Consider the following 27330-nt stretch of genomic DNA (forward strand, 5'->3'; position numbering starts at 1 on the left):
GGTTGCAAGCACTGCAGGAGTGTTTATTTGTCTAAAACCCAACTGTTGTCACTGGAATTTTAAAAAAACTGATCTGTTGGTTTTAAGCTTATTTTTAGCAGATTTAACTTTTGGGTCAAATCTAAGGTGACTCTAATGAATTGGATTGTGTTACTGTTTAAGTCATAGAATTCTGCCTCTTATTTTTAGCATATTCAATAACCTTTACTTCCTCTCCCCTCCACCCCGTGATTCTCCTCTCCCCACCCCTAGATACTTTCTCTCCCCATTGTCTATTTCCCTAGGTCCTGTTCCCTTCTATTCCCCTCACTCCTCCTTTGAACTCTCTGTTCCTCTTTCCCTATCTTCAGGGAGGCCCCCCTTCCCATCTTGTTCTCTCCCTTGCTTCTTGGGTTATCTATTCCAACATCGTCCTTTTATCCTCTGTCTCTCTCATCTTCATTCCCCACCTCCCCTGCAGAGGCAGAACCGTTTTTGTGCATGCAGTGCTCACTTTCTGCCCTCTACCTCGCTATGCAAGTTCTGAAACAAAACAGCCAGCACCATATCTCTCTCCTTGCAGATCCCATTTACTTTCTGGATGAGGGTGAGCATATGGATTGGAAGGTGTGCAGGTGCGAGAAGAATGATGCAGGTCTCACCTGCACAACACAAATGAGTTACTAAGCCTGTATGAGAGAGATGGAGCAGAGAAGGAAACTTCAGATCGTTAAATGAACTCTAATCCAATCTAGGCATTAATTACAAAGGCACAAGCATCAAGCTACCTTAGCATAGATCCTGAGGACAATCAGGCCAGTTCAGGGGTGCTTATATGGAAGAGATATAACTATTGATTTCCACTAGAAAGAAACTTAGCACAAGAGAGTGGCCTGAAGCAAACCTGGGATCTCAATACCCCAACAATCTGAAGCATTGGAAATTCAGGTCCAAAGTTTACATTAGACATGCATTTATGCACAGAATTGGATGCTTAAAATTTTTTGTAGATCTGACTGCAAAATTATTGAAAGAAGAACTCCAAAATCTGTTTTTAAACTAAGCCACTGTGTATAATGCAGTTAAGCGTGGGCTCAACCTGATTCCTTGTGGTGAGGAATCCCGCAGACTATGGCAGACTGCTGACAATGCTGTGCCTTCAGATCCTGAACCTTTCACCCTGCACACCAACAGCTTTGTGCTTTTTAATGAAATTACCTAATGAGGTATTTTCCCCAGGATTTTAAAATAAAGGTATATTCAGATCCCACAACAGTTAATATAAATTAATATGCAGGTGAAGTTGTTTCTGGGAATAATTATGGAACATCGTAATAACTCTGGAGATGTGTTGTTAATATTTAAAGAAGGGGCTCCCACTAAGTTGTTCTTCCTTCTCCTTGGCTAAACCTTGGGAGCCAGAGATGTGTACGCTTGGAGAGAACAGAAGGGTCAAAGAATCCATTCATTATTTGTCTCTTCAAGAATAAACCTCTTTCACTATAACCACAACCAGGCTGAGAGGAGTTACTGCTTAGAAAACAAGCTTATGTCATGTACTGTTCACTGAAAATGTTTCTGCTTTGGTCCTGAAAACTGCACTAAGTGAATTGATAGTGTAGCAGTGTTCATCTTATGTGGTTTGAAATGGGGGAAGGAGCCTGTAAGGGAACACACACTGCCCTTCCCTGGATTTTTTGCTTTTTTAAGTGCCTGACAGTTGGTACAAGATGGAGAAAGGTTAACCCCCATCTCAAGTAGGGGAAATGTCCTCAAAACTCTCTTGCATTTGGTAGCCCCTCTGACCCCTCCAGCTCATCGCTGAATGCTTTCATTGTTAAAGCTGTAGTATAGTTTCTGTTATTCTGGAAGCACCTGGTAGCAACTCAGGAGTTAGGATTACATATTAAAATGGGTTTAAAAGGGGAAATAAATTCCTACTTCTCTTTAAAAGTAGGTGGCCAATGGGTGTGAAATTTCACAGTTTTTTAGTTTTTATGCCCTTTGAATTTTCTTAATTCTGCCTGCCTCAAAGGAAGGCAACCTTCCATCACCCCCTTTAACTGCCCTTTACTGAACTACCCTTTCCCAACACAACTAACTACTACACCAAACTACCACTAGTTCTAGGAGAAAATTATCTGGTAAAGGTATGTGTGCAGAAAGGCAAAACGGGAAAGAATTCAAGTTGTGGTGTGTGATCAATGGTTTCTAGTAGTTGTGGTGACGGTAAGGTGTGTGCTTATAGGAGGACAAGAAGAAGGTATGTACTGTGAAGTGGCTTAACTTTACATTTCCTTGCTTTTGTGAGTTTGTGTCAGGCATGCTGCGGCAGATCCTCAACCAGTGTAAATTGTCATAGCACAGTTTACCCCAAATAAGGGTACTGTGTCTGATCTTGACACCACCTGCAAGTAGCCTTAGTTTGTTTTAATGTTGCCAATTTATGTGAGTGGGACGGTGTCACAGTGCCAGAACAGCCATGGGGATGGCTCCTGCAGACACACCTGGGCCCACAGGAGAAGTGGGCTCCAGTGTTCCCAGAAACAGGATTAGGCAACCAGTTCTCCCCCATCTCTTGGTGATGGGTTTGAGGCATCAGCTCTTTTGGAGCAGCACAGAAAAGATCCTACTGGATTTCTCTTCTAGCAGCAGAACCTTGACTGAAGGGAAGAGGATGAGGTGGGCAGCAGAGGGAGAACAAAATTGGATTTTTTTTTTAATTACCAGAGCAGCAGATATTGTTGTGTTCAGTGTTTAACTTCTTGACAGTGGAGTGGTAGATTTAAAAATAAAAATGTACACATACATATTTTTAAAAGTGTAGATACTTCAAATCTAGATGGCTGGTTATTATATATATTAGTTTTAAAAATCAATGAAGTACAGTTTGAGCTTCACTCAGGTTGCCCAAGATCACATCCTTTTAGAAAATCCATACAGGTTATCTTATTGACCATAGAACTCTTTAGTGAAATGAAGTGACTGGGGTATCTATTCTTTCTTCATGCTCATATATAGTATGATGATAATAGATACCTTTCATTTATTGTGCAAATATACACAATAAAAGCAAAAAATAAACAAAGCTTTTTAAAATCAAAGAGAATCAGCATTGCAACTGCACCTGTTTCTATACACTCAAGATATGTGATACAGAAACCAGGCAGCAATGTCTTCATATTGCTGTAACCCTCATCTTTCCTCACCCTGCCTCTTCCCTATTGTTTGTCACCACTACTCATCATGTAGCATCTAAAATGCAGACTATAAACTTCCTGGGGATAAAGACCAGGTCTTATTTGTCTTCTGTGAAGCAACCCTTACACTTTTGAGTGATGCATAATAATTAGCTAATTAAGAATAAGAAACTTTACCCTTTGAATATCTGGTTGCAAAGACTTTTAGCCCAGAGACCAGGACTGTCAGACAACTAAAGTGGTAGCTTGGGTCCTGGGATACTCCTTGCTGTCAAATGCCATGAAACAGCATCTGACATAGAACGTACATGTTGTGCCGACAAGTCAGTTACCTTAGACAACTATGAGCAAAATTTATCCTTAATGTAACACCACTAAATTCAATGGGGTGACCTCTAGAGATGAATTTGACCGCATTCCTGGGGGCACACAAGTTATGCATTTACCCCATTATATGAATGCCTAGATAGCTTGGAGTAGACAGCCAACATCAAGGTAGACAAAATAAATTAATAAGATGTAATGCAGTTTATTTGAGTATGTCATGCCATATCCTCCCAGTATTAATTCCTATGTCCCAGTTTTCATTATGACAAATAGATGTCGCTTCTGAAGTACAGCTGGCTGAGTATGAAAAAAAGTACTAGTGAAATAATTTAGTTGACAAGTGTCAAAGAAAAATAATTGTCAAATACATTATTTGCTAAATATCATTCAGCTATAGAACTGGTCAAAAGAGTGAAAATATGTATATGAATAATCTGATTGAAAATGTCCCAAATTGAATAAATTACTTTGCACTAAATTATTACCTCCAGTTTTACCTGTGTCTCAGACGTCTCAGATTCTTGATGTAATATTCTCCCTTTATGGTGCTGTATAATCCAGCTTTGGATGGGGAAGCAAGATCCTCCATGGAAAGGAGAGAAAAGCCTCTAAAGGATGTCTAGGCAGTGGGGCTCAAGTTGGTCTACACCAGTGGGATAAACTCTCTGTTCTCCATTGACATGTGGAAGCTTTGCTGCCAGTACTTCATGATGTGATTCTCTTGTGGGCCCAGGGGCCTCAGAAATTAGCATTATACATGCTGCCCTCTTGCCTTTTGATACCACTTGTGTTTGAATTCAGCAGGCTACCGGGAAGCTACTGATAGATCGTAAAATGTAATGTTTGTATTTCCCAATTTTTTTTCTTTACTTGCTGCAGATATATATTGGTGGAAGAGGAAGACCTGAAAACAGAACATTTTCCCCAATGCAGTTTAATTTGCCCATTTTGAAACACATTTTATTCATTTACTTATTTGTTGCAGAGGAGTAGTTTCTTCTTTGAGTAGTGTCTCTGTGAGTGCTCCACTGTAGGTGTGTCCGCATCCCTGCATTGCTGACTGGAGGACTTCAGCAGCAGTGTTTGCATGGCCCGCGCAGGTGCGGTCTTTCCTTGTACTGTGCCATAACCATCCTCAGTTCCTTCTCAACCACCACTGGCTAGAGACAGAGCTTTAACTGTCTGTTTGCAGATCGTTAACTCTCTTACATTTGTTAACTTTTAGCTTCCTTTGAAGCCTCTTTTGTTTCTTTTATCATTCTACTATTTGGCTGTTGCCTTAACAAAAAATATGAAAGGTGTTTGCTCATTTGTCAATCCTCATGGGAGGCAGGGAGAAGCTGGACAAGGGTGTGCCTGGCTCTTTGGGTTTCAAAAAGTGCCGCACTTGCAATGAGGCGATCATGGTTGCGGACAAGTATTCCCAGTGCATCTGCTGCCTCAGCAAGGGCCCAATCCAACAGAACTGTTCCCCTCTGCCAGCAGCTTCGGCCGAGATCCCGCAAGGACAGACAGCTTTGCCTAAAAATCATCTTTTTGGAGGCAACTCTCCAAACCCAATCTTCTGGCAGGCATGAGTCTTCCCCTCAACCTTTGACTTCAAAGGATATAGGGTTAAAGAAATGGAATGGGGACTCCTCTCAAGTAGAAAAAGAGAGTGGGAAGTCCCCTCAGTGAGCCCAGGGATAGCCAAATGCAATAGTTTTCTCACTCATTATCCTCAGCACCCCTGGCACTGAGACTACAATCTGGCACCCACACTTCACAGCAACCATCAGTATCTAGTACCACACAAAGGAGGAGATAACACCTAAAGCTATATCCTTCTCTTCCCCAGACGAAGCGGTCATGCCTTCACCACTGTCCGTGGCAGACATCTTCCATCTGTTCCAGGAGCTGGCAAAAAGAATATTGGATACCCTCCACATACTATGGGAGGAGGTCAGAGATACCCACCACCAGCTCATCGACATCCTCCACTCTTTGTCCTCCTTGAAAATTGCTCTCCCAGTCAATGAAGTCATCTTAGATCCCACTAAAACAGTGTGGCAAACTCTGGCATCAGTACTCTGACCTGTAAGCATGTGGACAAGAATTATTATGTCCCCACAAAGGAATCTGAGTTCTTTTTCTCCCATCAGCCACCCAATTCCACCCCAGTGGATGCTGTAAACTCTTGTGGTTGACATAATCGTTCTAGGGCAATGCCCTATGACAGGGACTGGAAGTGCCTCAATCTCTTTGGCAGGAAGGTGTATTCCTTGGCCACCTTACAGTTTCGTATTGCCAATTACCAGGTGCTTGCAGTGAAATATGACTACATGAATTACAACAGATTGCATGACTTTATTGATAAGCTGCCAGAGAGTCATCAAGAATCCTTCAAGGCCATTGTTCAGGAGTGACAACTGGTGGTAAAAAGATTGCTGCAATTGGTCCTTAATGCCACTAACAAAGCAGCTAGATCCATCTCCACGGCTGTGATAAGGAGATGGGCATCATGGGTCCACCTGCTGGGATTCTTGAAGGAGGTGCAGACCTCAGTGGAGGACCTGTCCTTTGAGGGTGTGAAGTTCTTTGCCTCTCTCCCCACCTTGAAGGATTTGAAGGCCATCATCAGGTCGCTGGATATCTACACACTGAGGCAAAAAGAGACATTTTAGCCTGCAATCCCAGCACAGGCCTTACTCTTCTCAATTAAAATCATAGTGCCATTATGATCCCCAAAGGAAAAAAGGAAGATTCATGAAACATAAGCTGTCCAGTCCACAATCTTTGACCCAGCCCCCTGTCTATAAGCATCACTTTTGACAGGCAGGTTGAAGCATCACAAGACTACTCCCCACCACCGTCCATGACCATGCACCCATTTGATCACTGTTTGGCAGTGTTCTGTAGTGCCTGGGAACACAACATCAGACAGATGGGTCCTAGAGATTGTCTAATTTGGATATTTCATCCACTTCACCTCCCTACCCCCTCTACAACACCCTTCCCTGTCTCTTTTCAGGGACCCTTCTCACAAGAGTCTACTATGACAGAAGATAGATCAACTCCTGCAATTAGGAGCAATAGAACAGTACCTCAAGGCAAGGGATTCTACCATCCTTACTTCCTAATACCCAAAAGGAAGGGAGTTTGGAGACCCATTCTGGACCTCAAAACTCTCAACAAGTTTGTCAAGGCTCAGAAATTCAGGATGGTCATCTTATCGACGATCATTCCATAACTGGAACAGGGAGACTGGTTTTCGGCCCTCGACCTACAGGACGCATATTGTCATATTTCAATACTACTGGCTCATAGGCGTTTCCTCAGATTCATTCTGGGACATGACCGTTATTAATACAGAGTCCTTCCCTTTGGACTCTTGTCAGCCCCAAGTATATTTTCCAAAGTTCTCTCAGTGGTAGCCACTCATCTACACTCGCAAGGGATAATGATCTACCTTTATCTGGACGATTGTCTCCTCAGAGCCCGGTCACTCCAGGAGGTTGTCAAGCCACCAACACCATGATATACTTGTTTACAGAACTAGACTTGCAGATCAACATCCAGAAGTCGACACTCATGCCAGTGCAATGCCTGGAGTTCATAGGAGCCACCCTGGATGCTCTACAGGCCAAAGCCTTCCTACCTCAACACAGGTTCCTATCTCTTATCTCACTCAGACATGGCTCAATGAAGTCCTCAAGTACCAGTCAGACTCTGACTCCAACTGCTGAGGCATATGGCAGTGAGCACGGCTATCATACCTCCACATGCAAGCCCTCCAGCTATGGTTTATCTTGGTTAACAGGTGGAACAGGGACAGTCTGGACCAGTGGTTCTCAATCTATTTACCACTGTGGCCTGCATCCAATACTACCTGTATGGTCCTGAGGAAGTCACATGGGCCACAGCTGTGTGCTGATTGGGCCACAAGCAGATCATGGGCTGCAGGTTGAGAACTACTGGATTCTGGACAAATCCCCGTCACTATCCACCAGGATCAAAAACTCCTTGGACAGTGGAAGAATCCAGCCAATGTATGTGAAGGGATCCTCTTCTTGCAGAGGTCTTTATCATCCTCCTTTCCAATGATGCATTGGTCATAGGACGGGGCACACATTTAAATGGCCTAACAACACAAGGCAAATGGTAACCTGCGGAGATATCTCTTCACATCAGTCTCTTCGAACTGCAAGCGATCAGGAATGCCTGAGCTCCAATGAGGCTATGGAACTGATGCATCTTTCACAATGTAACCTTGTCCGCAGCTTGCCTCCCGGCCACCAGAACGCGATAGTGAACAAACTCAGCCATAAATTCCGGCACGATCAATAATGGGATATGTACACGTCAGTACTCTGTGACTTGTTCATCTGATGGGGAACACTATCCACAGATCTTTTTGCCACTTACCAGAACAAGAATTGTCCACGCTACTGCTCCAGGGCAGGAATGGGACAGTGGTCTCTGGGTGATGATCTGCCTCTCCCCTGGGACAAAGACCTTCTTTAATCTTTTTTCCCCATTTCCTTTACTGCTGAAGGTCCTGCAAAAAGGGATGGAGATCACGGAATCCTGATAGCTCCTATTTGGGTGAGACAGACCTGGTACCCTTACCTGACACAGCTTGTGGGGTGCCCATTGATCTCCTTTCCGACCATTCTGCACCTCCTCTTGCAGGAAAAAGCACATACCCTACATCCCAACTTGGGATTCCTGCCTCAAAGCATGGCTCCTGAGTGGTTCCACCACCTAGAAAGCTCATGCACAAAGGAAGTGAAAGAGGTTCTACTACACAATAGAAAGTCCTCCACATGACTGACTTACCTGCAGAAATGGTCCACGTTTCAGATTTGGGTGCATGCCCCAACAATCTCTCCAGTGTCAGCAACTCTTTCCCATATTCTGGAATATGCTCTGACCCTTTACAAATTGGGGTTATCCCTGAGTTCTCTTAGGGTCCACCTAGCACGGATTACAGCTTTTCACCAGCCATAGAGGAATACTCGATACTATTGCACCCAACCACTACAAGCTTCCTTAAGGGTATAATAAACCTCTTCCCTCAACCTCAACCCTCTACCCTCTCATGGGACCTAAACCCTGGTACTGAATGGGCTGATTAGACCCCTCTTTGATCCCATGGCCACCTGTTCACTAACGTATCTATCAATGTAAACAGCCTTTCTGATAGCAATTACTTTGGCTAGAAGAATAGGGGAGATAGCAGCTTTCATAGGCACTGACTCTGTTTTCTTCCAGAGCTGGAGCTCCCACAGGGAACAAATGGTGGGTTCTGAGCACTCATCGATGGCCAGCTCCCCACCTTCCCCCCCCAGTGTCTCCTTCCTGCCAGTGGCCCTTCCAATAAGCACCTCCACCTCCCTCTCAGTGCCTCCAGCTCGTGTGAATCAGCTGTTACGTGGTGTGCAGAGGGGGAAATGGGGATAGAGGGAGGAGCGAGGGCAGGAAGAGATGGGGGTGGAGCAGGGCAGGAAAGGGCAGGGTGGAGCAGTGTTGGGATGTGGGCAGGAAGAGGTGGAGGCTTCAGGGAAAAGGGTGGAGTGGGAGCGGGGGCAGAGCTGGAGGGTTGAGCACTCCCAGGCAGATTAGAAAGTCAGTGCCACTGGTAGCTTTGATGGTGCATCCCCCTATACATTCCAATCAGCATTCTTTCCAGACAAGGTTACACTCAGGCCGCATCCACGGTTCCTCCCTAAGGTAACCTCCCCTTTTCACATGAGTCAGTCAATCCACCTTCCTATGTTCTACCCCAAGCCTCTCCAAGACAATAGGGACGCTATACTGCACACCTTAGGTGTTAGGGGAGCCCTGGCATTCTACCTCAATAGGACAAAAGCCTTTAGGAAGTAAGTCCCTTAGACTTTTCCTTTCTATGGCTGAAATATCCAAGGGCTCAGCAATATCAGCCCAAAGACTCTCTAAATGGATCTTGAATTGCATCAGACAGTGCTACCAAATTCATAACATGACTCCTCCTGCCTTGATCAGTACACATTCCACAAGATCAATCTCCTCATCTGTTGCCTTCCTTAAGGATGTCCCTATCTCAGAGATCTGCAGGGTGGCGACATGGGCATGTCTGCACCTTTGCAGAATACTATGTGATCACTGGGGACTCTGCTTCTGATGCCATTTTCAGTTCCACAGTATTGTCCTCTGTAACAGACTTAACTCCAAAGCCTAGCCCTCCAGGAGGGGTACTGCTTAGTAGTCACCTATCATGGAACACTCATAGGGACACTACTTGAATAAGAGGTTACTCACCTTGTGCAGTAACAATGGTTGTTCAAGATGTGTCCCCCTGTGAGAGCTCCACAATCTACTCTCCTCCCTTCTACTTTGGAGTTCTCATTTATGACTCGGTGGTAGAGAAGGAATTGAGGATGGTTAGCCTGGACGAGCTGACTAGCCTAGTGGCACAGCACAAGGAGAGAGAGCGCATGTGTGGTCACAATGGATACTGCTACCAAAGTTCTCCAATCAGCAGCGCAGGGACACAAACACACCTAGAGTAGAGCACCCATAGGGGGACACAGCTCAAAGAACCATCATTACTGCACAAAGTGAGTAACTTCTTCATGCACTAAAATCACCTCTGAAAAATTGAGAAATTATGGTTTAAAGTGTCTTTCTTCTCTAAAAAGTAAGTGTAAAACTAGCACCTTTTACTCCACAGGTCTGCTTGCCTCCTTGTCTGCATTCAGACATGTTTGTTAAGTCTAGGACACGATCCAGGTCCCACTGAAGTCAATGAAAAGACTCTCATTGACTTCAGTGACTTCTCATTAACTTCACCTGAGCAGGCCACAGGTGACAAATATATACAGCAGTGTTTATTACACCCTTTAATCCTGCACAACCAAAATAGCTTATGAAGAGTGAGCTGGATTCTGTTCCTTTTGACGCCTCATCAGTGGCATTGCTTACTAAGCACCAATCAGTTACATCCATGCACACACCAAAGGCAATGGGGTTGTGTATGTGTGACAAGCAGAACCTATTGTTGAAAAGGTCAAAGAAGGAAACACTAAAGCTTGACTCTCAGAGTCCTGATTGTGCTTACTGGGCTAGAAGCTAGAAAAAAATCCAAATTTTTTACTTGTAAAAAGCTGAGCACTTTTATTGTAGAAATGATTCAAGAGGCGAAAAACACAGAACCTTACAATGCCGTTTTTCAGAGCAGAATTGGAGGGGAATCTCCATACTCTATGTAATAGGTGCATACAGTGTTTGAGAACTGTGGTTCATTCATATCCATCTTCGGGAGTTATTACAGCTATGGTAATGGAAGATCACGTGTCTCAAAGCTTTGTAAATGTACGGATTCTGGGTACAAATGAATCCACCGCTTCTCCAAGCCTGTTGAGGAGCACGGTTTAAGTCTCCAATGCACGTCCACTGATCTTCATATCTCCAGGAAACACACCATTTAGAGTGATCATAATAGGAACTGAAAGTGGAATTCCATGGTGTCTTAATGAGATTTATGTTGTAGACATGGTGTTGGAGAGAGCAGTTTGACGGAAGCTCCTGTCCATCATGCTGCCAGGATTCTGCTAACAAATCTGTCTGCAACTGTTGAGCCATCCAGGCTACGTAGATATCTGTGTAATTTTAGAAGATGTGGGAAAATAATCTTTAACAAAGATCTTCTTTCTCCAAGACATTAAATTAGTTATAAGAGCTAAATAGGCGTTAAGAAAACCGAACAAAAGTACAGTTTGAAACAGTCTGACTAGTATTTCCTTCCCTCTCATTTGCTCAGCTCTCAATCTCTTAGTTTTTGTGATGTCATTCGTCCTCCAGCCACCTTACAGTCTTCCAGAGAAGACACAACCTGAATCTCTAATGCAAGGAATAAGCAGGAAGAACCAAGCAACCAACCAAACACTGAAAAAGAAATCTTTCATACCTTCTTTTTACATGCTGAAGCAGCAAAAAAGAAATACACAAGCCCATTTTTTCCTTTGAGTAGTAAAAGTAGAGTCATTTTTAGAAGATCCCTATACTGAACACCTTACAATACAAAGTGCCATGCAGCTTTTATCTTTGCTCTGGATATCTTGCTACTAGTATATCTCCTATTTTGTGTATTTGTTAGTGGTTTCCAAAAGTGTCAGTATTATGATGCAACAATGTTCCCTACCGTCTGTTATGTTCCTGTCTGTGGTTGTACTTCTCTGTTTCCCTTCAAGAAAATGCTTTGTTCATTTCCCAAAAGCGTGTATTTGATAAGGACAGTTTTTCTTACCATCAACAAAAAAGCGTGATTTAGCAAAGTGGAGGAAGTTTTCTCCTTGGGCTGACTGGAGTTTGGAGAGGTGGCGCCAAGGGATTAGAGGCAGTGCAGAACCTACACAAAGCTTTTGCACATTTGGGAGGTCAGGGTGAAAGATGTCAGGGATGGAACAGCTGTAGATGTTTGGATTGTAGCATAACAACTGTTTGTCTGAACAAAACCAAAGACATTAACAAGTACAAGATTAGGACTTAATAAGCAATTAAGTTCCTAAAGTACGGTTCTAATCTGACAAGTAACTATATAAATGTGGTACCGTTTCACTCCTCACATCCTCTCTTCAATATGTTCAAGATCAGATTTACTGACTTTAGAGAAAAACTATTTCTACTGCTTTTTATTCCTATGAGCCCTGCCAATTCAACACAGCTGATAGTGTAAGCTGGGTTCTATTTCCTCTTCTGCATCACTGACAGAAAGGTGAATGAAGGCCTCAGTCCTGCAGACACTTCACACACACACAGTCCCATTGAAAGCAAGTCACATGTGTAAGCACAGGCATGTCTGCAGGATTAGGGTCTAAGTTCCAGTCAGTTACACCTGTGAAACCCCTCTCCCAGTAATAGGGCTGCAGAAGGGTCACTAAGGGTAGATCCACAAAAAGATGTAGGTGTCTATCATGCTGGTCGCTGCTTCCCACAGCTCCCATTGGCCAGGAACGGCGAACTGTGGCCACTAGGAGCCGCAGGTGGCCATGCCTGTGGATGGTCAGTGTAAATAAACTGTCTTGAGGCCTGACAGTGGATTACCCTGACACGCCATGTGCAGCCCGCAGTTGCACGTTGCCCACCATTGCTATGGGTATCTGGGCTAGATGTTTCTTAGACCGTCCTGTTGAAGTTTGTACAAAATACTTACATATACATTGAGACAGAGAAAAAGTGAGAATGACTCTATGGCTCAGTGGTTAGGGCACTCACTTGGGAGACTGAGGTTCCAGTCCCTGCTTCAGTGACACTGGGCTTAAGGGCACCACCAGTGTTTTTTGCAAGAAAGGACTAACCTGGTTTAGGCACCTAACTCTAGGAGAGTGAATCCTATGTAGCAGGATATGCCTCCTGTTAGCTGCCTAGCTCTCTTTGAGGAACAGGGCATAAGCCCCACCCATGTCCTCAGCGTTTCCTATTTGCTAATTTAGATGTGAATCCCATTCTTAGGTGCCTCTCTCTCCCAGGCATTGTACAGGGGCACCTAACTCAGGGCCGTGGATTCCAATAACTGGCAGGGCACCTAAAATTCAGGACATTGGGACACTGAGTTTCTGTCCACCTTTGTGGACCCTTCTGCAGTCCTATTGCTGGGGAAAGGGTTTCACAAGTGTAACTGATTGGAACTTATACTGTGATCCAGGAATGTAAAGTGCCATGCAGAATCTTTATCACTGAAGATGTAAGAGCAGGAAAGAGCAGAACTTGACTTTCAGAATCCAGGTTGAGTTTGCAGGGCTAGTAATTCAGTGAGACATCTCTTGACTCATAAATTGAGCACACATGATATGAAAAGCATTGAGGGACAATGAACATTGCATCCCACAATGCTTTTTACAGTCACTTTTCATAGCAGAATTATATTCTGAGGTACATGCCAGCATTTCTGAATCAGGTGCTCAAGAGATTTATTTCCATTTTTTTTAGTATTGATATTTTATGCGACAAAAGATACTTGTATAAATTTCTGTCTTCCCACCCCTGCTATTACTACATGCCGTATTTTACCTGAAGAAGAGCTCAATGTAGGTCAAAAGCTTGTCTCTTTCATCAACAGAAATTGGTCCAATAAAAGAAATTACCTCACCCACCTTATTTCTCTAATACCTTGCAACCAACACGACTACAACAACATTGCAAACATACTTCTGATGTGTCAGTGCTATTACTACAACTCCAGCAATGCCCATTTGATGTGATCAGAGTATTTTAAATCATGAAGAAAGTTTAAATTATTATTAATAAAGACAATTGTGCACTTTTACGAAGCTTTACATTTTCAAAGTCCTTTACACACAAACTGATTAAGGAAGAGCTTGCCATACCTATTTCTGCAAACTGGTTATATCTGAATGTTATACAGATGGCCATCTGTGCATTTTGCTTTCCGGTTGGTGGATATCCATAACCCTCCTCAGGAAATGGAGGGAACAGAGGGATGCTGTGAATCCCCCAGAAACCTTGTGATTTGTCCAAGAACAGAAATCCTGTCAAAGTACAGTTATTGCAGATACATTAAGAAACCCATCTAGGAAATACATAAGAACATTGAACTATTCTAATGCCAGAGGGCAATACAATTCAAACTGGATGGTACTGTCCTATTTTAACTTTCTTTATGCTAATATTATACATTACCTTAAAAGATAATAAATCAACAACAACGATACTTTTCACACCTATGGTGCCTCCTATTCAAAGATCTGTAAATTTTTCACAAATATTAATGCATTCATCCTCATACCTCTTTTTGATGTAAGTATTAGACTCATTTTATAAATGTGACTCTGAGGCATAGAGAGGGTAAATGACTTGACCATGGTGTCCCAGAAAGTTTATGGCAGAGCTAGAAATACAACCCTGCTATCTTAGTTTCCTTTGTATTGTCTTTCTACAGCATATTTTTTTCAAAGGATCCCAAAGCATTTTACAAACTATATATACAGGAATCAGTTTGTCTACCACCAAAGTGCAGCCATCTCTATGGAACAGAATCACTGATTCATGACAATGCTACATGACGTGCTAGGAAAGAAAGTGATTAATAAACTCTCCAGTGGAACCTGACTGGAGCTGACCCCCTACTTTGGGAAAAGTACCATGAGTTCTTTAATGAGCGCAAAGGCCAACACCTCCTTTTTACTTCCCATTTAAATTATATTTAGAAATCTAACAGCATAAGAATAATGGCTTTGACTCTGTCTCCACACCATAGCACCTGATCCTCAGCCACCCTGATAGGGATTCATCACGTAAGAGAAAACTCACCCTTTCAACATGATGTCCACCACCACTGAGCAAATCCCCCACCCCAAGCGTGGCTTAGCAGGTGGGGGGAAATGGCTCTCACAGCAGGCATACTGCCATGGAGGTAGAGAAGAGACAAAGTTTCCAGGGACCTCATCACATCTGCCATCCGAAGATTTAGAGGGTCAAAGACTCTGCTCATTTTACAGGGACTCTGGCCAAATCTGGCCCCCACCCCCTTGGAACAATTAGAAATTCACTGAGTCCCCAATTCAGAAACCACATAAGCATTTGTTTAACTTAAAGCATGTGCTTAAGTCCCACTGAAGTCACTGGGACTTAAGCACATGCTTAAGTCATTTCCTGCATCGTAGGCTCAGTTCCTTACCCGCTATGTAATTTTCTATCTGTAGAGCAGAATTTGGGAGCTTGTATTTCTCATTCTGTCACATAGGATAGTTGAAAAGCTGTTGCTGTCCCAGCCAGTGTTTCTGGCAACACTGGCTGCAACTGGGCACAGGGCAGAGTATGACTTTCTACTTGCAAAAAAGTGAGGAATGTTAATTTCAGTGCCAGTGAGAAGGGTGTAAGGGCACTGAAGAGGTGGAGCTGCTCTATAGCACAGATGCCATGAAGGGAAATCAAAAAAATGTAGATACAGCATTGGCATGTGCTAATATTACCTACATGACAAACCTTTCCACACAAACTGCTCTTTCGCTTTGGCTCAAACAGGGGTTTCATTTTCAATATACAGAGGTAGATAAAGACAGAAGTTCTCATCCATAAAGAAAAAAAGCAAAGAACAGTACTATAGGACTATCCCTGTACCTTTAGTGTGTCCTTGTTTCCAGCTGTAATGCTTTGAGTGAGGAACATCATCATTGTATATCACATAGGCAGTGCTGTCATTCTGCAGAGAAATATCCAATTAGTGAAACATTAAGTTCAAAGAAAGGAAAGTACTTTTATTTGTAACAGAATAAAGAACTTCAGAGATGGAAAACTTTGGGACAAATTCTCCTCTCACATGGCTGCAGCCACATTGATTTGAAAGGGGTTAGCACTGGAGTAAATTAGAACAGAATACAGCTTTGAGATTTTGATTCATTAACGTAATATGAAGTGCAACCAAAAATGCATGTTCTCCTGAACAGTTGAAGAGGCCTTCCCAGAGAGATGGCTAGGTGAAATATGTGCAATAACATGATTTGTAAGGACTTTATTGGGCAACAACCTGCAGTGCAGCTTTTTCTTTTGCAGTCTATTGTTGATTTACAACCACATGTTGAAAAAGTGTTTTTCAAACACTTGTTTAGGAAATGCAGATGTGTCAACTGTTCTTCTTTAGGAGGACCACTTCCTAATACTATATTATATTAGTCGCATGCATATTCCAGCCTGTCCTTCCTAAAAGCTCGCTTTGCCTAATCCAGTGGTTCTCAAATGACGGCCCACAGTCCACTTGCAGCACAATCGGCACATAGCTCCGGCCCATGTGACATCCTCAGGGCCATACAGGTAGCATATACTATGCAGATGTGGCCCATATTACACATAGAGAGTTCCATATGCAGGCCACAATGGTAAATAGATTGAGAACCACTGGCCTAATCGTTTTCAGTAGAGTTTAGAGTTCTCCCCAAGTCTTGGCACAAATGAAAGATTAGCTGCTATTGGCTACAGTGTGGAATTGTAAACAACATCTTCCATTTACTGAGCACAAGGATAATGCAAATATTTGATTAGCTTTTTCAAATCTCTCCCATACACAAATTCAAATAAACTAAATATGTTAAAATAATGTTACGGTTCTAACCTGAACCCACAAGGAAAATGAAAAGACATAGCCAAGATTAACACTCAACGTCTAATTCACCTCTTTGTGACAAGAGATTGAGGGAAGTGATGGTATATTCTCTAGATTATGGACAGTTGTGAAGTTACTCAGAACTGCAGAGCTAAGAACCACTGTGCTCAGAACAGTAAGGAGGAAAATTTACATACTAGATTGTATGGACCGCAAAGAATAGTTACACATATAAAGCTCAATTCTGCCAACTGTATTCAGGCTGAGCTTGATTCTCCACTTCCTTGTACAGTCATTTATATCTGTGTATAGTGGGTGTAAAACGTTTGGCTCTTATACCATTTTCAACCACTTTGCACAAGTCTAAATGACTATGCAAGGTGCGGAGCAGTGGAATACCAGGCCCAACAAACAGTATATTGCATTGTGAGTAGTCATATTGATTTCAGTGGAAGTACATGAAGATTCAAATAGTGCTCAGCATGAGTAAGGATGACAAGACAGGGCCCATAGAGACAACGTAAAAATCTGAATTTTGAATATCTTTTCTATTGGCAATATATTATTTATCATAATACTTCATTATTTGTATTGCGGTAGCACTTAGGAGCCCACCATGGACAAGGAACCCATTGCACTAGATGCTGTACAAATACATGTCAAAAAGACTTTTTCTGCCTGGGACTGAGGTCCCAGGGGAGCCAGTTGAGGTCACTCAATTAGGGTGAACTGAAAAGAATGGGGCAAACAATCCTCAAAGCTGGTGGATATTCCAATACTTAGATCACAGAATATCAGGGTTGGAAGGGACCTCAGGAGGTCACCGAGTCCAACCCCCTGCTCAAAGCTGGACCAATTTCCAACTAAATCATCCCAGCAAGGGCTTTGTCAAGCCTGACCTAAAAAACCTCTAAGGAAGGAGATTCTACCACCTCCCTAGGTAACCCATTCCAGTGTTTCACTACCCGCCTAGTGAAAAAGTTTTTCCTAATATCCAACCTAAACCTCCCCCACTGCAACTTGAGACCTTTACTCCTGATCTGTCATCTGTTACCACTGAGAACAGTCTAGATCCATTCTCTTTGGAACCCCCTTCCAGGTAGTTGAAAGTAGCTATCAAATCCCCCCTCATTCTTCTCTTCTGCAGACTAAACAATCCCAGTTCTCTCAGCCACTCCTCATTAGTCATGTGCTCCAGTCCTCTAATCATTTTTTTACCTCCGCTGGACTCTTTTCAATTTTTCCACATCCTTGTAGTGTGGGGTCCAAAACTGGACACAGTACTCCAGATGAGGCCTCACCAATGTCGAATAGAGGGGAATGATCACGTCCCTTGATCTGCTGGTAATGCCCCTACTTATACAGCCCAAAATGCCGTTAGCCTTCCTGGCAATAAGGGCACACTGTTGACTCATATCAAGCTTCTCGTCCACTCTAACCCCTAGGTCCTTTTCTGCAGAACTGCTGCCTAGCCATTCGATCCCTAGTCTGTAGCAGTGCATGGGATTCTTCCGTCCTAAGTGCAGGACTCTGCACTTGTCCTTGTTGAACCTCATCAGGTTTCTTTTGGCTCAATCCTCTAATTTGTCTAGATTTACCAAGCCAGCCCAAATTAGCTTCTGCTATACCTCACTGGTTACTCAGAAATCCATAAAACAGTTCCCTTAAAGTAACCCAGCCTCAGGCCTCCACCTAGTTACCCAAGTCAGATATAATGAGGATTAATAAAAATCTTATTTAATCATATAGAAGGAAAGGTTCTACCAATCCCAAAGAATCAGACACATTACCTCCCAGGTTAATGAATATTCCAGATATTACTCAAATATACATTTACAGCCAATTCTTATTAATGAAACTAAAATTTATTAAAAAAGAAAAGAGAGAGAGTACGGTTAAAAGATCAATATACATACAGACATGAGTTCAATTCTTGAGGTTCAGATTCATAGCAAAGATGGTGAGCTTTGTAGCTGCAAAGAGTTCTTTTAGAATTTAATCCATAGGTTATTGTCCAATGTCCAATATCATATTCAGGGTGTACCAGCTTACCCGAGATCTCAATCTTGTGACTCAAGCTTCCCCTGATGAAGCGTAACCAGATCTGAGATAAAAAGGACTGGGACCTTTTATACAGTTTTCTAGCAGCCACTTGACCACACAGTCCTGGGTAAACAATAGGCTTTTGATGTAAACTTCTGTTTCCTAAGTATCACCAGTAATTAGTTACACAAATTAATATAGGGCAATTTATCCATTAGTCAGTCTATCAGACTTCAAAGACACATATAGACAATGACATTATTTCACCCAAGATTCATCTAAATGTTAATATTCCCTTTTACTCTCTGAATTAATAATTATAGTGACAGACAGGAACTGTCTGTTTACATGGCTAATGTTTATGAATACACACAGACAATTAGTATCATGTCTAACTTCTAATAATATAGGTTTGCATTTCAAAGTTCTAGCCAATCAAACATTGAATGGCCCTCATTACCGTTTGCATACTTTCTAACATGACTTTAAAGGCTGGCTTTGAGTCATTCAGTCTGCAAGCTGTTTAACCCTTTCTGGCCATCTTTGTATAAGATTTGTTGCAATTATATAACAGGGGTAGCAATAATGATGTGCATGATTATATTTTAATTAAACATCATCACACTGCCCCCAAAAGCTTACAATCTAAGGAATCCTTAGCAATTTTTAAACTGTGTGAAAGGTTTTACAACTGAGAACTCACTCAAATACATAGGGCCTTCCAGTAAACCTGCAAACAATCTGCTTTCCTCCATGAACGTTTGCAGACGTGTGTTGGTGCAGATCAGTCAGTGTATTCCTCTTTTTATTAAAATAAGATGTTTTAGCTGAACCTCTTCAATCAGGTCACATAATAGTTATAAACACTTATTTTGGCTCAGTCACTGGTTTCATTTAATTTACATTTTAGAAGTATTTTTAAAACTATAATATAAAGAAAATGTATTAAAAATATGAAATATGCCTTGCCTTGGATATATAAGCTTCATAAAGTTGGTTTAATGTTTGCCCCAGGGCACTTTGTGTCATATTGATCAGGAATTTACTCAATTGCCAAGCTTGTGTCAAAGAATCCATGTACATGTACTCCAGCCCAGTCCTGGGACTCTCTTTTCTTATATACTTTGGTAACTTGTAAAGAAGAAACCTGAAACAATGAAGGATTATTATTAATTATAAATCATTCTATTGGGATGGATAAGCCATAGCCCCTTCTCCTTTGTGCCACATGGGAGCTTTGAGTCAACAGGGCCTCCTGCAGAGAGAACTGTATCCATGAAAATAAATTTCAACTGAAAACATTTTAAAAGTATGTTCCAAAAATATAAATATATATAAAATAGAAACATATCCACAGTGTGAGTCAGTGTTCTGGAATTGTCATTGTGGATGGCAGCCCTACGCAGCTTTGTTTCAGAGGAAACAAAAGTCTTAGGCAACACTCAGCGCTAATGTAAGTGGGTATAATTCCATTGAAGTTAAGGGTGTTAAATCCACTTACAGTGGTGGGCCTGACTTTGGCCCTTAGTATTCTAGACACCCTGAAGCACGTCCATTGCTATGTAGAATACTTTGCAGTGCAATTCTACACTGAAAAATGACACTGTCTTATTTAACAATTCTGCTGTCTGTGTCATAGCTGCTGACAGAAAATCTTTTTTATTGCTTTTTGCATCTGTTAGCCCTTCAGAGCCCTAACACAGCTAAACAGAATGAGCTAGATTCTATTCCTCCTTGTGGTTCAGCAACAGAATCCTTCAGTAAGTTTCAATCAGTTACACCTCTGAAAGCGTGCAGAAGGCAATAGAGGTTTCACAGATGTTGCTAGGAGTCTAGGGCTATGTCTACACTTGCAGAGTTTTTGCACTGTAAATTTCACCAGTGATAGGGACCCAGTGAAAGTAAAGCGCTGGTTTGTGTACTCACTTAATTCCTCAGGCGTCAGAGAGTGTTTACATTAGCAGCACTTCCATTGCTGATGAGAGCAGCGCTGTAGGGCAGCTATTCCACAATGCAGCTCTCTCCAGTTTAGTGGGAAGGGAATGTGTGTGATCGCAGGGCATCCTGGGTCCCTGCACAGCCTCCTCTCTCCAAACACTTATCAGCTCCAGTAGCTCAGCATTGCCCGGAGCAGGGGATCGTTTGGTCCTTGGAGCAGTCATTGTCACCTGGCCAGATAAGTGAGCATTTGCCAAGAAAACAGGAACAGGAGTCTCAAAGTTCCCGGGGCTTTACAGGGGGATGAGTGGACATCTGTTTACCTGGCATCAGAGCAGCTGGCCAGAGTGATCACCTAGGCACTGTGGGATATCATCTGGAGGCTAAAAGCTGTGTAAACAGGATGAAGGTGTCTTCACTTGCACACCACCACAAAAGCATCACCAGTAAGGGCTGTACACCTCTTGTGGAGGTGGTTTTCTTTTTTGTGGTAAAACTTGAGTTCATTCAAATGCATGAAGAAGAGGCACATTCTGCCCTCATAACAGATTACTGATTCTACAATCCTTTGCACAGATTAAACTCTTACTGAGTACAGGGCAAGTTTTACATGAGTAAAGATTACAAGATGAGCTCCTAAATGTAATGTAAATACCTGGAGACATTTGACAACTTATTCCCTTGATACAGAGTTTATTCCAGATGAGTCTTGGGAACATAATAGTTGCCATAGTAAATCAGACAAGTGATCCATCTAGTTTAGTATGAAATGCTACTGAGGAAGGTGCAAGAATGCCAATAATAAGCAATTATGGAATATTGTAGAATGAAACCAAAGAATATTAAGTACTCAATTCAGCCTGCTGCTAACTGAATGCTGTAATTAGAATTCAGTGCAATCTGTTTTATAGCATGCAATTGTCTTTTGTACAATAGGAAGTTTTATGCAACAGTTTCACTTCTGCTCCTCATTGCTACTTCAGACCACAGAAAATCGGAATCAAGTAACCTTTGAATATTTTCTTAGCAACAGGCCTGAATTACCAAAAAAGTGAAGCATGTGGCCTTCTTGATCAAGTAGCCATACTTTGAAAGAAATTTCCCACTTTTTACCCCTTAAAAACTTGATTCTATGTATCTTGGGAACCAATCTCATAAACTGATCAACATGGTTCACATCGATGCGGGAGTCCACCTGCACAGGTCATTTTGCAGGGTTGGGGCCTTAGCTACCTGTCTCTGAACATTTAAAATGTCTTAAATAGTCATAGACTCATTGCATTGCCAGCGCCCATGATTGTGTAATATAAACAATGTAACTGAATTGCAAAAATGTACAGGCCTAAGGGATATGATATCTCATAAATCTTTCATAACAAGCAGAGTAGAGGAATTTCCCTGAGCATTTGTGATCAGTAAGTTCATGTGTTTTGCCATTATATTATGATGAAATATGTTCTTCTTTTAGCCATAAGACATGTACAAATTCTATGCTGAAGGGATTGAAAAGTGATGTTGTCTTTACTCCGTCGACAGGCTGTGCTAAGGATCTGACCCAGCAAACATTCATTATTACTTTTATTATTGTAGCACCTAGGACAAGATCCTATTGTGCTAAGCAGTGTGCAGACACAGAACAAAGACAGTCTTATGAACTATGGAGTATTGACTTCAATGGCACTAGTCATGTGACTAAAGTAAAGCATGTGCTCAACAAGTGTTAGCAGGATCAGGGCCCAATTTTCCAAGTATGTAACTTGTATCCAGATTGATCATTGGGATAATCTGTAAGAAATGACTTTTCTTTTTAAAGTTGGTTGATGTTTATCTTTGGTGATCAGTGTTTCTAACAGTACCTGTTCCATTGCTAAAATCTGTGATTAGATTTACGAATAATAATAATAGTTAACACTTTTAATGGTCAAGGTGCATTATCTAATCAATCAGTTTAGTGATTTAATATTGTAAGCACACTGCTGCCAGTTACTGCTGCCAGTTCTAGTGCAGGCATTTCTGGAGACTGACAGCCCCACATGACCTACAGTCCCAGAAGATGATATCCTCTCTTTAATCACAGAACAGCACTTTTCCATGCTCTGCTTGCCAATATGCTCAGTCTGGGTCCATCTGGAAGGGGTTCAGTTTTATTTTTCACACAATTCAAGGAAGGGGGTCAATTCACGCCAATGTTTTGTTATGATACAGACACCTTATGAGGACTGGCCTAAGACTGAGATAATAACAAAGACTCCCAACTTTCCTATGTTCAACCATGTTTCCTAGCTGGAGAAGAGAAACAAACAAACAAACAAAAAGGTCGCAATCGGCGACACTTCGGCGGCAGCCGTACCGTGCCGGTTCATTCTTCGGAGGCAATTCAGCTGCCAGTCCTTCCCTCCAAGAGGGTCTGAGGGACCTGCTGCCAAATTACCACCGAAAACCCGGATGTGCCACCCCTTTGCTGCCCTGGTGCCTGGAGCTGGCCCTGTTCCTAGCAGCGAAAAGTCACTTTTGCAACAACTCACTGTAATGTGGATGCTACCAATGCTGCTCTAAATGCACCTACCTCCTGGAGGTTTGCCATAAGGACACAGCTTGCATGCTCACTTTGATCACAGGAAATAAGGGTTTTTTTTTGTCAACCAATGATCATTTTGCAGTTAGTCATAATGCTATGATAGGTTGGTTACAAGGAAATTCAATTAGATTTCAGTAACCTACATTTCACTCATCAGCCATGGTTCAACGGCTACCTCCAAAGTAGAAGAGACTGAGACACAAATTCATATGCATTACAGTTCTCTGATCCATCTACTTAATGATTTTACATTCCAAAACTTCTCCATACATGTTCTTTACCTACCAATCAACTGGGTCACCATCTTCATTTTTGCAGGAAATTTCAGCTGCCCACAGGGACCTGATGGAACTAAATAACAGCAAAAAAACACAACTCCATAAAGATCCTGCAGTCATTTCTGGTCTCAGCTCTACAGAATGAGCAAACATCAGATTTTAAAAGGAGAAGTTGTTTTGTGAAGTGCATTTCTCTTGTCTGATTTAGTTTCCACCCCGTCAGCTCTCAACATAATGTTTCACAGCCATAAAAACACATTTCCCGACCAGCTGCAGTGCTGCAAAGCATGGAGTGTTCTTGTGAGATGCTAAGCTACTGGGTCATTCTCTTTTCAAGTACTGTTTCTTCATACAGAACATTGGCTCTTTCATCTGGTACACAAATGTGGATAATCTATTTTATAATTTGAAGAAATTGTTAGGTTTGGCTGACCTTTCCTATTGTGAATCTTTTTTGCATTTGATTGGACTGGACCCCTTGGATTTTGTAGCCCTGAACTTTGGTAAAAGTATAAATTCAGTTCTGGATCTGAACTTTGGAACTTGGGGCCTTCTTAAATTTTCTGGTTGGGTCTTTTGTATGACAAAGCTAACACTCTTCTTATACCTGTCTGAAAGTACCTTTGTGGTAGGACAGCTGTGCACTCTTTCGGAATATAGTAAATAATAAATAATAATAATACTTAGCTCTTATATAGTTCTTTTAATCAGTAGATCTCAAAGAGCTTTATAAAGAAATATTGTTACAGCCTTTTTACTTTCATCAGCTATCCTTTTGCTCTACTAATTTCATATAGCCTAATTATGCCACACTGTGGACCAAATTCTCAGTCTCATTAATGAAACCTCATCTTTAGCCTTCTTCAATCAGACCAGCCACGAGGGGTGTTTTGACATTATATCTTCTAACGGTCAAGTTCTAGTAGTGGATTTTTTCAGTCCATTGATTCTTGCTTGCCTTGCCCTTTTCTTGGTGTGAGTGCTACTATACTACAACACAGCAACGACACCATCATTGCTATGCTGGCATAAACCCATAGTGTAGATGCAGTGTAGACCAATGGAAGGGTTTTTTTCCATCCCTGTAGGAACACTACTCTCAGAACCAAGTCTAAATCAATAGAAGCACTTTTCTTTAGACAAAGCTGCTAATGGGGGTTAGTTGTGCCTACAGTGGTGAAGGGTGTGGTATTGTCAACCTAACTTTTACATATAGATCAAACCTCAAGGATAAGAGTCCCTGATAAATGCGACTTTTTAGTTATTGTCACCTACTGTGCATGCTGATTAGGTGTATAGAATGACATAGCCAGAATTCAGTGACATCCTCATGATCCACAAAACCCATTTTCATCCAAAACATTTACAGTAATCAGGACAAACTGTGCATGTTGTATTCTGTATGCCAGTGTACATTATCATGTTATTTATCTTCTTAGATCAAAACTAGAGAACAATGTTTCCTGGGTATCTGCAAAAACATATTACCATTTTGTCATGTGGTAAATGTCAAGAAGTATTGTGGCAGCGTCTGGAAAAGGTATATAAAAAGACCAGTATAATGCAGCATGTTTATTCTGGATAAATTTGCTTCTTTCTCCGTTCATTTTTTAAAAGTCACACTACAATGCACTGCAGTTTATTTACAAATGTGCCTTTAATTTATAGAATGCAGTTCCCCATCTCCATTAATTTATCTTAGTTCCTGAAGGAATTCACTTTTGTGAAGTCAAACAGAGTCACTATGGTGAGCAAATTATAAATCATTTTCCAGCAGCATCATTACTACTTCCTTAATGTCTCTATTGATTAAAGACAAAGACAGGTTTAGAATGGTTACAGGAGTTAATGCATTTAGAATACAATCTCAGGTTCACCAGAGTTCTAAAACAAAGTAGGGGCACTCAACATTTTTCATACAAGTCTGATTCTGCATTCTTGTCTACTAGATTATGAGTGAACAAGCTTTTAAATTTGTATAGTTTTCCGAAACACAAAACAATTACAATTGTACACAAAGCACTACTACTATAGATACACAAAATTTAACTGTCTTCTGAAAATAACCTGCTCAGATTAATACAGTGTAGTATAGCCTATGACTATTAGTATTACTGTAACAGTAATTACACTTCCAAAGACATTTAAGTCCAACTGTCCAGTTTACACCAATACTGCAAAACCCTTGGGCATGCCTGGGCTTTATTTCTAACAAGATGCAATTTCAATATTACAAATCAGGCCAGAAGGACCTCATCCTAACCTCTAAAATTTCACCCATATCTTCATGCAAACAATTTATGTGTAAACACTCAAATGTGCGTGTGCAAATTCTGCATTCCTTGCATACTCAAAACTCACATTGACTTCAGTGAGAGTTTTGGGGTGCTCAAGAAATGCAGAATTTCAGGCTACATTTACATATGTAAATTAGGGTGTTAATTGTCTAGCTACCAATTTAAAAATACATATTCCAATTAGGGCTGTCAAGCGATTAAAAAAATTAATCGTGATTAATTGTGCGATTAAAAAAATTAATCGTGATTAATTGCGCTTCTAAACAATAATAGAATACCATTTATTTATATATTTGTGGATGTTTTCTACACTTTCAAATATATTGATTTCAATTACAACACAGAATACAAAGTGCACAGTGCTCACTTTATATTATTATGTCCCTTTACACGTCACTCACCATTCCAGAGGACATGCATCCATGCTGCTGTTGGGTTTGCTTGATAATGATCCAAAGCAGTGCAGACTGACGCATGTTCATTTTCATCATCTGAGTCAGATGCCACCAGCAGATGGTTGATTTTCTTTTTTGGTGGTTTAGGTTCTGTAGTTTCCACATTGGAGTGTTGCTCTTTTAAGATTTCTGAAAGCATGTTCCACACCTCGTCCCTCTCAGATTTTGGACGCCACTTCAGATTCTTGAACCTTGATTTGAATGCAGTAGCTATTTTTAGAATTCTCACATGGGTACCTTTTTTCCATTTTGTCAAATCTGCAGTGAAAGTGTTCTTAAAATGAACATGTGCTGGATTATCATCCGAGCCTGCTAACACATGAAACATATGGCAGAATGCGGGTAAAACAGAGCAGGGGATATACAATTCTCCCCTAAGGAGTTCAGTCACAAATTTAATTAATTCATTATCTTTTTAACGAGCATCATATTCATGGAAGAATGTCCTCTGGAATGGTGGCTGAAGCATGAAAGGGTTTACGAATGTTTAGCATATACCTTGCAACGCCGGCTACAGAAGTGCCATGTGAACATCTGTTCTCACTGTCTCACATTATAAATAAGAATCAGGCAGCAGTATCTCCTGTAAATGTAAACAGACTTTTCTGTCTTAGCAATTGGCTAAACAAGAAGAAGGACCAAGTGACCTTGTAGTCTACAGTTTTACATTGTTTTGTATTTGAGTGCAGCTATGTAGCAAAAAAATCTACATTTGTAAGTTACACTTTCACAATAATGAGATTGTACTACAATACTTGTATGAGGTGAACTGAAAAATACTATTTATTTTTTCATTTTTTACAGTTCAAGTATTTGTAACAAAAATAGTAATATAAAGTGAGCACTGTACACTTTGTATTCTGTGTTGTACAGTAACTCCTCACTTAAAATCGTACTGGTTAATGTTGTTTCATTGTTACATGGCTGATCAATTACAGAACATACTCATTTAAAGTTGTGTAATGCTCCCTTCTAATGTCATTTGACAGCTGCCTGCTTTGTCTACTGTTTGTAGGAAGAGCAGCCTGTTGCAGCTAGCTGGTGGGGGCTTGGAACCAGGGTGGACCAGCAGCCTCCCTATCAGCTCCCTGCTCCTCTAAGTTCCCTGTACAGCAGCTGTCCCTCCCACTACTGCCATGTGCTGCTCCTGCCCTCTG

General features: G+C 41.5%; 1 protein-coding gene across 4 annotated transcripts; it reads right to left on the minus strand.

Annotated features, from left to right (window-relative positions):
• Positions 1 to 7982: 7982 nt before the first annotated feature.
• DNASE2B (deoxyribonuclease 2 beta) lies at positions 7983 to 26152 on the minus strand. Of its 4 annotated transcripts, none has more exons than XR_004001700.1 (7): positions 23429 to 23636; positions 19597 to 19774; positions 15606 to 15687; positions 13853 to 14014; positions 11773 to 11970; positions 8325 to 11125; positions 7983 to 8043 (listed from the first exon to the last, which is right to left on the minus strand). XR_004001700.1 is itself a non-coding variant. In XM_030573510.1 (7 exons), the coding sequence occupies exons 1-7, from the start codon at positions 26140 to 26142 to the stop codon at positions 10770 to 10772; spliced, it is 1065 nt and encodes a 354-aa protein (XP_030429370.1). In that variant the 5' UTR covers positions 26143 to 26152; the 3' UTR covers positions 8052 to 10769. The 4 variants fall into 4 exon arrangements, 3 of the variants coding, with proteins under 3 accessions (XP_030429370.1, XP_030429369.1, XP_030429371.1); XM_030573510.1 differs by lacking the exon at positions 7983 to 8043 and adding an exon at positions 26120 to 26152 and having other exon boundaries at positions 8052 to 11125; positions 23429 to 23494; XM_030573509.1 differs by lacking the exon at positions 7983 to 8043 and having other exon boundaries at positions 8052 to 11125.
• Positions 26153 to 27330: the final 1178 nt, after the last annotated feature.

This window comes from Gopherus evgoodei, chromosome 8 (assembly GCF_007399415.2).
Source record: "Gopherus evgoodei ecotype Sinaloan lineage chromosome 8, rGopEvg1_v1.p, whole genome shotgun sequence".
NCBI lineage: Eukaryota > Metazoa > Chordata > Testudines > Testudinidae > Gopherus > Gopherus evgoodei.